Source organism: Hypanus sabinus, chromosome 24, assembly GCF_030144855.1.
Source record: "Hypanus sabinus isolate sHypSab1 chromosome 24, sHypSab1.hap1, whole genome shotgun sequence".
In the NCBI taxonomy this organism is placed as follows: Eukaryota; Metazoa; Chordata; class Chondrichthyes; order Myliobatiformes; family Dasyatidae; genus Hypanus; species Hypanus sabinus.
In genome coordinates this window covers 2,464,638-2,476,410 of record NC_082729.1, presented here as the reverse complement: position 1 = coordinate 2,476,410, position 11,773 = coordinate 2,464,638, and the positions used below count along the sequence as shown (strand labels likewise).

General features: G+C 50.3%; 1 protein-coding gene across 1 annotated transcript; it reads right to left on the bottom strand.

Moving 5' to 3' along the window:
• Positions 1-90: 90 nt before the first annotated feature.
• Positions 91-5,284, bottom strand: LOC132380402 (gap junction beta-2 protein-like). Its single transcript, XM_059949158.1, has one exon. The coding sequence runs from the start codon at positions 2,360-2,362 to the stop codon at positions 1,700-1,702; it is 663 nt and encodes a 220-aa protein (XP_059805141.1). The 5' UTR covers positions 2,363-5,284; the 3' UTR covers positions 91-1,699.
• Between the last annotated feature and the right edge of the window lie 6,489 nt (positions 5,285-11,773).

Below are 11,773 nucleotides of genomic sequence, written 5' to 3'. Positions count from 1 at the left end.
ATGGGCTGGACAAAGTGACACAAAGCTGGACAATAATGGGACTCATGAACAATAGTAAAGGTTAGATACTCTAAACATATAAAACACCACAGCCCAGAACAGGAGATGACCCTCTGGCCCACAATGTTGTGTCGAGGACGATTCCAAAAAAAAAACCGAATCCCTGTTGATTGTACATATAGTAATCCATTTTCCTCCATTCCCCGGATAATCATGTGCCTGTCTAAAAGCTTCCGAAAGACCAGTACTGCATTTGTTTACACTGTTACCACTAACCCTGAAGTGTGTTCGAGCAATCATCACTCTTCAGTAAAAAAACTTGCCCCACACATACCCTTTCACTTGCCCCCCTCTCACCGTTAAGCTAATCTCTCTAGATTTTGACAATTCTAACCTGGAGTGATGGGGTGGAGATACGTCTCTACCAAATAAGGTGTAAGGAGCCCCTTCCTTCTGTTAACCTGCAGGTCACCCTTGGGCAAGGTGTAGCACCTGCTTAGCCCCCGATCAGGGTCACATGAAGCCATGGGAGCAGGTGGTGGACGGTCGTATGAGCAGCTGGTGCACATCACAAGTCCTGGTTATGTGACCACTGACACCAGGCAGACAATCTCTGAAGAGAATTGGTAATGACTGGGGTCACCCGTCTTGTAAAGGCACTGCCCAGAAGGAGGCAATGGCAAACCACTTCCGTAGGAAAATTTGCCACGAACGATCATGGTGATGGAAAGACAATGACTGTCCACATCATACAACATGACACATAACGATCCCTGGGACAGAGTTTCTGATTTTCTACCTTATCCCTGCCTCTTATGACTCTATCAAGTCACCCCTCAGCCTCCGACATTCCAGAGTAAGCAACCTAAGATTGTTCACACTCTCCTCATAGTTCATGCCCTCTGACCTAGTTAGCATCCTGATAAACCTCTTCTGCACCCACTCCAAAGGCCTCCACATCATTCCTGTAAATGGGGTGACTGGAACCCCAAGGGTGACCCAACCAAAGTTATACAAAACTATAAAGTTTAAATGAAAACAATATACTTAAACTCTGAAGGCTGAAGCCTGGAGACTGGAGAACGTGTGCGTGGGAGGGAGGAATGGGGCTTTTGTTACTGCAGATGGCTTGTTGCTTGTTGCCTTCTGTGTTGCCCTGCCAAGCATTGTGGATATGCCGCGTTGCCGCTGGAATATGTGGCGACACTTGCGGGCTGCCCACAGCTCACTGTTAGGCTGTATCGATTGTTAATGCCAACAACTTCTCAAAGTTTTCAGAAGACAGTTGGCATCCACAGTTCAACATCAGTAGTCCAGGGGCTCGAGTTTAAATCCCACACTGGCATCAGGGGATTTTCAAGAAAATAAATAAACCTAGGATTAAAGAGTCTGCATCAGTAAATAGATGAAGATTTAAAGATTAGCTTTATCTGTCACATATACCTACATCAAAACATACAGCAAAATGCTTTGTTTGGGTCCAATGATGTGCTGCTGCAAAATGTTTACCAGCCATTCAGATTTTGGATCTAATCTCAACTCATCAAAATATGAGGGAAACGTATTTTATGTAACAATCTCACTGAAGAAAATGCTAAATTTTATGGGGAAAATGGTAGTTCTATCTCAGCAGTCAACATCACTTTTTGCTTGAGGAAGGAATGGTAGTTCTTTGACCTTTAGGCCTTTGTACAGTTCTTTAGTGCAGGGAAACAAGATTTCCTAGCTGAACAAAGCAATATTTTACAATTAGGTAGCAGAGTTCTGCCACATTCAGTGCGATGCACAGAGCTGAGGTCACCAGCATAAACACGGTAAAAATGGTTTTCTCGGTCGGTCTGGAAATGAAGCAGTCAACGGTATTAGGGCACGGATATTCGCTACACTTCACTAGTCGAACCATCTGGTATCCTTCATAGATCCAGTAGAATAAATACATAAAGCTGCCTTCAAATAACATCTTGAACACGAGGCTCACCAGGTATGTCCAAAGGAGAGAGGTATCGATCTTTACTTTTCGCCGATCGGCATTCCGATGAAAGATTTTGATGTTTTTCTTGTTTTTTCTCCGTTGGGAAACGTGCATCCCGATGAGACATGACGGGACGGTCACAGCCAGGAGCTGGAAAACCCACAGCCGGATGTGGGAGATGGGGAAGAAGCGGTCGTAGCACACGTTCCTGCAACCGGGCTGCTGTGTGTTGCAGAGAAAGTCGCTCTGCTCATCTCCCCACACGGTCTCGGCCGCCACAACCAGCACCAGCAGACGGAAGATGAAAATGACCGAGAGCCACACCTTCCCCAGGGACGTGGAATACTTGTTCATTTCATCCAGCAAACTTTGAAGGGTGTCCCAATCCATTTTGGATTATCCTAGGAATAAACAGCATCAGTCACTTTATAACAGATAACAATCAGTACTAAAATAGTAATTACTATTTGAAGAAGACATTTAAAAGTTCAAAGTTCAATGTAAATTTTATTATCAACCTACGTATATATCACCATATACAACCCTGAGTTTCTTTTCCTGTGGGCATAGTCAATAAATCTGTAGCATAATAACAATCACAGGATCAGTGAAAGATCAACCAGAGTGCAGAAGACAGTGAATTGTGCAAACGCAAATAAAAATAAATAGCAATAAATAATGAGAACATGAGGTAATGAGTCCTTAAAATGAAATCGTTGCTTGTGGGAACATTTCAATAATGGGGGTAATGAGTGTAACTATCCCCTTTTATTCAGAAGCCTGATGGTTGAGGGGTAGTAACTGTTCCTGAACCTGGTGGTGTGAGTCCCGAGGCTCCTGTGCCTTCTACCTGATGGCAGCAGTGAGAAGAGAGCACGGCCTGGGTGGTGAGGATCTCTGATGATGGATGCTGATTTCCTACAACAGTATTTCACTGTTTCACGTAGATGTGCTTTTTCATGTAATTTGATTGGTTTAGGTAGGAGCATTAAAAATACTTCTGTAAAATCACTTGTTCTGTTGAAATTAATGTTCAGAAACTTTTTTAGAGATACAGCAGGGTAACAGGCCATCCTAGTTCAATAAACCTATGCCACCCAATTACAACCACATAACCAGTACATCTGTGGACTGTGGGAGGAAACCAGAGCACCCGGAGGAAACCCACGCGGTCACGGGGAGAACGTACAAACTCCTTACAGGCAGTGTTGGTATTGAATCCAGGTTGCTGGCATTGTAATAGTGTTACACCAACCACTGCACTGCCAAGCCACCCCATCTTTTTAAACTTTTAAAGACATAAAAATGAAAATCAGAAAACTGTAGAAGCTAGAGATCTAAAATAAAATCAATTATGGCTGGAAATACTGAGCAGGTCAGGCAGCAACTGTGGGAAATGAAAAGGATTAACGTTTCTTGTCAAAGACTTTTCATCAGAAGAGATGAATACAGTGGGAGCTGGAAGCTATCATAAGAACCCTTCAGCCTGTCATAAGAAAGTACAGTCCCTTCGGCCCATCTAGTCAATGCCAAACAATTTAAACTGCCTACTCCCATCAACCTGCATCCAAACCACAGCCCTCCGTAGCACTACCATCCATGTACCTATGCAAACTTCTCTTAAATGTTGAAATCGAGCTCACGTGCACCACTTGTGCTGGCAACTCGTTTCACACTCTCACAACCCTCTGAGTGAAGAAGCTCCCCCTCATGTTCCCCATAAACTTTTCATCTTTCACCCTTAACCCATGACCTCTGGTTGTAGTCCTGCCCAACCTCAGTGGGAAAAGCCTGTTTGCATTTACCCTATCCACACCCCTCATAATTTTGTATACGTCAGTCACATCTCTTCTCAATCTTCTACATTCCAAGGAATAAAGTCCTAACCTATTCAATCTATCCTTTATTACTCAGGTCCTCCAGCCCCAGCAACATCCTTGTAAACCCCAAGATCTAATATGACCATTCCTAATATTCAAACTGATCCACTTGCCCAGCCAATCTCTATGATTAGCGTAGAGTCTAAATCTCCACCAATCCCATTCCTGAATATCATCAACAATACTGAGTACCCATTGGTAGAAAATTCCAATTCTAATTCAGATGCAGGTTCATTTACTTACCACGTGTTCATTGAAACATGTAGTGAAATGCGGTGTTTGTATTAACAACCTCCACTGCCTGGGGGCAGCCCACAAATATCACCACACACTCCGGCGCCGACGTAGCATGCCCACAATGCTTGGTAGATCAACAGAACACAACCACAGCAAAACAAGCCCCATTCCTCGCACCCACCTACCCACCCACACACACAGGCCTGCATCCCCAGGATAGGCTGTGTTCTTCGGCCTCCAGCTCCAGCAGTCTCACGGATTCACAGACTCAGGGCACTGCACATCAGGCCTCAAGTTCCAGACTTCCAGTTGACCAGCAGGATTCTATTGACCTCAGGGTTCTCTGATAACGACGAATGAGAACTCACTCCATCCTGGACATTCTCTATTCTCGCTGCTGCCAATGGGAAGGAGAGACAGGAGCCACACAGGACCCACAGCACCAGGTTCAGTTATTACCTCTCAACCATCAGGTTCCTGAACCAGAGGGGATAACTTCACTCACCACTAAACTATTCCCACAACCTATGGCCCGAAACATCGTTATTACCTCCTCCCATAGATGCTGTCTGGCCTGCTGAGTTCTGCCAGCATTTTGTGTTTTTATTTATTTCCAGCAGATTCACTCGTGTTGCCCACAACCTATGGACACTTTCAATGATTCTTCATCTCATCTTCCCAATATTTATTACTTAATTATTTATTACTATTATTTCTTTTTTTTCTTCTTTTTGTATTTGCACAGTTTGTTGTCTTTTGTACATTGGCCTGTTGAGTGTGGTCTTTAATTGATTCTAATCTTTTTCTTGTATTTACTGTGAACGCCTACAAGAACATGTATCTCAGGGTTGTATATGGTTCAATGATAAATTTAATAAATTCAGTCACTTAATAAATTTCTGAACTCCAGGTCTTGACTCCAGACTCGTCAATGATGGGACCCCAAACACTAGGCCTCAAACTCATCCCTCTGCATAAAACTATCTCTCCTCATATCAGTCCAAAATGACCAACGCTTTTATCATGAGACATGAAAAGTGTTGCTGGAATAATTCCTCAAAATATGCATGGTATTTCATTGTCTGACCAACATGTTATTGCGTTTGTCATGTTGCTAGCTAGGCGGGCCATTCTGTTGAAGTGGAAGGATACGTCGGCTCCCACTCTGTCACGATGGTTCTCTCAAGTGATGTTACGTCTTAGTTCGGAGAAAATTAGAAGTCGAACCTTCGAATTTACGTTTGATTTTGAGAAAAGGTGGGGTTCATTTGCTCGTTACTACCATTTGAGTTAATTAATAGATTTCCTCCACGATCTAATTGTAAATTTTGGGGTTTTGTTGCTGGCGGTTTGATGTTTATCATTAGAAGCTTTTTGTATGACGCACGGCTCCGGGGTTGAACACCAAATGGGTTTTTTTTCTCACTTTGCTTTGCTTCAGTCGGGTTTTTTCTCTTTTCTTTTATCTGTGTCACCATATTTTTCAATCTTTAAGACGATGTTTTTTCCTTTGAGACATTGTGTCACCTACTTCGATGTAATCTTGTTATTTTGGATAATAATAACAAAAAGATTTGAAAAGAAAGAAAGAAATATGTTCCAAATATTGCCAGACAGTAAACCGTTTTCAGGACATTGCACCGGAGGTTTTGCACACCAGGTTCTCAATCTTTCCTGTAGTCTTCCAGCTGCCAGGATCAGACAAGGTCATTAGCAGAAGTTTAATTCCAGTAAAGTCAGTTTATTAGAGTTTAGTCCAGCGGACACAATATTGTAATCCAAGATTATATTGTAATTGTTTGAATGGGCAAAAGTCTGAGATAAGATCACATCCTGTGGAATGAGTCACCAAACTCCCACCTCCCAAACGGGCATGACAAAATGGTTGTGCATTCATCTAACATACCATCCAGTTGACCAGTTTCTGGACTTGACATCCAGGAATCAGAACTACCTCAGGAGCTGAAGAAAATGGATCACATTCACTTGTGTAGAAGTCTTGACTGCACATGGAAGTTGTGATTCCATGACCTTGTCTGTCTTCCCACCAGCCCTGCCTGCCCACCAAAGCCCTGTCTGCCCACCAAAGCCTTGTCTTCCCACCAAAGCTCTGCCTGCCCACCAAGGCCTTGTCTTCCCACCAAAGCCCTGCCTACCCACCAAAGCCTTGTCTTCCCACCAAAGCCCTGCCTGCCCACCAAAGCCTTGTCTTCCCACCAAAGCCTTGTCTTCCCACCAAAGCCCTGACTTCCCACCAAAGCCTTGTCTTCCCACCAAAGCCCTGTCTTCCCACCAAAGCCCTGACTTCCCACCAAGGCCTTGTCTTCCCACCAAAGCCTTGTCTTCCCACCAAAGCCCTGCCTGCCCACCAAGGCCTTGTCTTCCCACCAAAGCCCTGCCTGCCCACCAAAGCCTTGTCTTCCCACCAAAGCACTGCCTGCCCACCAAAGCCTTGTCTTCCCACCAAAGCCTTGTCTTCCCACCAAAGCCCTGACTTCCCACCAAAGCCTTGTCTTCCCACCAAAGCCCTGTCTTCCCACCAAAGCCCTGACTTCCCACCAAGGCCTTGTCTTCCCACCAAAGCCCTGTCTGTCCACCAAAGCCTTGTCTTCCCACCAAAGCCCTGCCTGCCCACCAAAGCCTTGTCTTCCCACCAAAGCCCTGCCTGCCCACCAAAGCCTTGTCTTCCCACCAAAGCCTTGTCTTCCCACCAAAGCCCTGACTTCCCACCAAAGCCTTGTCTTCCCACCAAAGCCCTGTCTTCCCACCAAAGCCCTGACTTCCCACCAAGGCCTTGTCTTCCCACCAAAGCCCTGTCTGTCCACCAAAGCCTTGTCTTCCCACCAAAGCCCTGCCTGCCCACCAAAGCCTTGTCTTCCCACCAAAGCCCTGCCTGCCCACCAAAGCCTTGTCTTCCCACCAAGGCCCTGCCTGCCCACCAAAGCGTTGTCTTCCCACCAAAGCCCTTTCTGCCCACCAAAGCCTTGTCTTCCCACCAAAGCCTTGTCTTCCCACCAAGGCCCTGCCTGCCCACCAAAGCCTTGTCTTCCCACCAAAGCCTTGTCTTCCCACCAAAGCTCTGCCTGCCCGCCAAGGCCTTGTCTTCCCACCAAAGCCCTGCCTGCCCACGAAAGCCTTGTCTTCCCACCAAAGCCCTGCCTGCCCACCAAAGCCTTGTCTTCCCACCAAAGCCTTGTCTTCCCACCAAAGCCCTGACTTCCCACCAAAGCCTTGTCTTCCCACCAAAGCCCTGACTTCCCACCAAAGCCTTGTCTTCCCACCAAAGCCCTGTCTTCCCACCAAAGCCCTGACTTCCCACCAAGGCCTTGTCTTCCCACCAAAGCCCTGCCTGCCCACCAAAGCCTTGTCTTCCCACCAAAGCCCTGCCTGCCCACCAAAGCCTTGTCTTCCCACCAAAGCCTTGACTTCCCACCAAAGCCCTGAATTCCCACCAAAGCCTTGTCTTCCCACCAAAGCCCTGTCTTCCCACCAAAGCCCTGACTTCCCACCAAGGCCTTGTCTTCCCACCAAAGCCCTGTCTGTCCACCAAAGCCTTGTCTTCCCACCAAAGCCCTGCCTGCCCACCAAAGCCTTGTCTTCCCACCAAAGCCCTGCCTGCCCACCAAAGCCTTGTCTTCCCACCAAGGCCCTGCCTGCCCACCAAAGCGTTGTCTTCCCACCAAAGCCCTTTCTGCCCACCAAAGCCTTGTCTTCCCACCAAAGCCTTGTCTTCCCACCAAGGCCCTGCCTGCCCACCAAAGCCTTGTCTTCCCACCAAAGCCTTGTCTTCCCACCAAAGCTCTGCCTGCCCGCCAAGGCCTTGTCTTCCCACCAAAGCCCTGCCTGCCCACGAAAGCCTTGTCTTCCCACCAAAGCCCTGCCTGCCCACCAAAGCCTTGTCTTCCCACCAAAGCCTTGTCTTCCCACCAAAGCCCTGACTTCCCACCAAAGCCTTGTCTTCCCACCAAAGCCCTGACTTCCCACCAAAGCCTTGTCTTCCCACCAAAGCCCTGTCTTCCCACCAAAGCCCTGACTTCCCACCAAGGCCTTGTCTTCCCACCAAAGCCTTGTCTTCCCACCAAAGCCCTGCCTGCCCACCAAGGCCTTGTCTTCCCACCAAAGCCCTGCCTGCCCACCAAAGCCTTGTCTTCCCACCAAAGCACTGCCTGCCCACCAAAGCCTTGTCTTCCCACCAAAGCCTTGTCTTCCCACCAAAGCCCTGACTTCCCACCAAAGCCTTGTCTTCCCACCAAAGCCCTGTCTTCCCACCAAAGCCCTGACTTCCCACCAAGGCCTTGTCTTCCCACCAAAGCCCTGTCTGTCCACCAAAGCCTTGTCTTCCCACCAAAGCCCTGCCTGCCCACCAAAGCCTTGTCTTCCCACCAAAGCCCTGCCTGCCCACCAAAGCCTTGTCTTCCCACCAAGGCCCTGCCTGCCCACCAAAGCGTTGTCTTCCCACCAAAGCCCTTTCTGCCCACCAAAGCCTTGTCTTCCCACCAAAGCCTTGTCTTCCCACCAAGGCCCTGCCTGCCCACCAAAGCCTTGTCTTCCCACCAAAGCCTTGTCTTCCCACCAAAGCTCTGCCTGCCCGCCAAGGCCGTGTCTTCCCACCAAAGCCCTGCCTGCCCACGAAAGCCTTGTCTTCCCACCAAAGCCCTGCCTGCCCACCAAAGCCTTGTCTTCCCACCAAAGCCTTGTCTTCCCACCAAAGCCCTGACTTCCCACCAAAGCCTTGTCTTCCCACCAAAGCCCTGTCTTCCCACCAAAGCCCTGACTTCCCACCAAGGCCTTGTCTTCCCACCAAAGCCTTGTCTTCCCACCAAAGCCCTGCCTGCCCACCAAAGCCTTGTCTTCCCACCAAAGCCCTGCCTGCCCACCAAAGCCTTGTCTTCCCACCAAAGCCTTGTCTTCCCACCAAGGCCCTGCCTGCCCACCAAAGCCTTGTCTTCCCACCAAAGCCTTGTCTTCCCACCAAAGCTCTGCCTGCCCGCCAAGGCCTTGTCTTCCCACCAAAGCCCTGCCTGCCCACGAAAGCCTTGTCTTCCCACCAAAGCCCTGCCTGCCCACCAAAGCCTTGTCTTCCCACCAAAGCCTTGTCTTCCCACCAAAGCCCTGACTTCCCACCAAAGCCTTGTCTTCCCACCAAAGCCCTGTCTTCCCACCAAAGCCCTGACTTCCCACCAAGGCCTTGTCTTCCCACCAAAGCCTTGTCTTCCCACCAAAGCCCTGCCTGCCCACCAAAGCCTTGTCTTCCCACCAAAGCCCTGCCTGCCCACCAAAGCCTTGTCTTCCCACCAAAGCCCTGCCTGCCCACCAAAGCCTTGTCTTCCCACCAAAGCCTTGTCTTCCCACCAAAGCCCTGACTTCCCACCAAAGCCTTGTCTTCCCACCAAAGCCCTGTCTTCCCACCAAAGCCCTGACTTCCCACCAAGGCCTTGTCTTCCCACCAAAGCCCTGTCTGTCCACCAAAGCCTTGTCTTCCCACCAAAGCCCTGCCTGCCCACCAAAGCCTTGTCTTCCCACCAAAGCCCTGCCTGCCCACCAAAGCCTTGTCTTCCCACCAAGGCCCTGCCTGCCCACCAAAGCCTTGTCTTCCCACCAAAGCCCTTTCTGCCCACCAAAGCCTTGTCTTCCCACCAAAGCCTTGTCTTCCCACCAAGGCCCTGCCTGCCCACCAAAGCCTTGTCTTCCCACCAAAGCCTTGTCATCCCACCAAAGCCCTGACTTCCCACCAAAGCCCTGCCTGCCCACCAAAGCCTTGTCTTCCCACCAAAGCCCTGCCTGCCCACCAAAGCCTTGTCTTCCCACCAAAGCCTTGTCTTCCCACCAAAGCCCTGACTTCCCACCAAAGCCTTGTCTTCCCACCAAAGCCCTGTCTTCCCACCAAAGCCCTGACTTCCCACCAAGGCCTTGTCTTCCCACCAAAGCCTTGTCTTCCCACCAAAGCCCTGCCTGCCCACCAAGGCCTTGTCTTCCCACCAAAGCCCTGCCTGCCCACCAAAGCCTTGTCTTCCCACCAAAGCCCTGCCTGCCCACCAAAGCCTTGTCTTCCCACCAAAGCCTTGTCTTCCCACCAAAGCCCTGACTTCCCACCAAAGCCTTGTCTTCCCACCAAAGCCCTGTCTTCCCACCAAAGCCCTGACTTCCCACCAAGGCCTTGTCTTCCCACCAAAGCCCTGTCTGTCCACCAAAGCCTTGTCTTCCCACCAAAGCCCTGCCTGCCCACCAAAGCCTTGTCTTCCCACCAAAGCCCTGCCTGCCCACCAAAGCCTTGTCTTCCCACCAAGGCCCTGCCTGCCCACCAAAGCCTTGTCTTCCCACCAAAGCCCTTTCTGCCCACCAAAGCCTTGTCTTCCCACCAAAGCCTTGTCTTCCCACCAAGGCCCTGCCTGCCCACCAAAGCCTTGTCTTCCCACCAAAGCCTTGTCTTCCCACCAAAGCCCTGACTTCCCACCAAAGCCCTGCCTGCCCACCAAAGCCTTGTCTTCCCACCAAAGCCCTGCCTGCCCACCAAAGCCTTGTCTTCCCATCAAAGCCTTGTCTTCCCACCAAAGCCCTGACTTCCCACCAAAGCCTTGTCTTCCCACCAAAGCCCTGTCTTCCCACCAAAGCCCTGACTTCCCACCAAGGCCTTGTCTTCCCACCAAAGCCTTGTCTTCCCAACAAAGCCCTGCCTGCCCACCAAGGCCTTGTCTTCCCACCAAAGCCCTGCCTGCCCACCAAAGCCTTGTCTTCCCACCAAAGCCCTGCCTGCCCACCAAAGCCTTGTCTTCCCACCAAAGCCTTGTCTTCCCACCAAAGCCCTGACTTCCCACCAAAGCCTTGTCTTCCCACCAAAGCCCTGTCTTCCCACCAAAGCCCTGACTTCCCACCAAGGCCTTGTCTTCCCACCAAAGCCCTGTCTGTCCACCAAAGCCTTGTCTTCCCACCAAAGCCCTGCCTGCCCACCAAAGCCTTGTCTTCCCACCAAAGCCCTGCCTGCCCACCAAAGCCTTGTCTTCCCACCAAGGCCCTGCCTGCCCACCAAAGCCTTGTCTTCCCACCAAAGCCCTTTCTGCCCACCAAAGCCTTGTCTTCCAACCAAAGCCTTGTCTTCCCACCAAAGCCTTGTCTTCCCACCAAAGCCCTGACTTCCCACCAAAGCCCTGCCTGCCCACCAAGGCCTTGTCTTCCCACCAAAGCCCTGTCTGTCCACCAAAGCCTTGTCGCCCCACCAAAGCCTTGTCTTCCCACCAAAGCCTTGTCTTCCCACCAAAGCCCTGCCTGCCCACCAAAGCCTTGTCTTCCCACCAAAGCCCTGACTTCCCACCAAGGCCTTGTCTTCCCACCAAAGCCCTGTCTGTCCACCAAAGCCTTGTCTTCCCACCAAAGCCCTGCCTGCCCACCAAAGCCTTGTCTTCCCACCAAAGCCCTGCCTGCCCACCAAAGCCTTGTCTTCCCACCAAGGCCCTGCCTGCCCACCAAAGCGTTGTCTTCCCACCAAAGCCCTTTCTGCCCACCAAAGCCTTGTCTTCCCACCAAAGCCTTGTCTTCCCACCAAGGCCCTGCCTGCCCACCAAAGCCTTGTCTTCCCACCAAAGCCTTGTCTTCCCACCAAAGCTCTGCCTGCCCGCCAAGGCCTTGTCTTCCCACCAAAGCCCTGCCTGCCCACGAAAGCCTTGTCTTCCCACCAAAGCCCTGCCTG

Bases quoted from the DNA above. Each gene is read 5' to 3' on its own strand.
- LOC132380402 (XM_059949158.1), bottom strand. From the start codon at position 2,362: ATGGATTGGGACACCCTTCAAAGTTTGCTGGATGAAATGAACAAGTAT.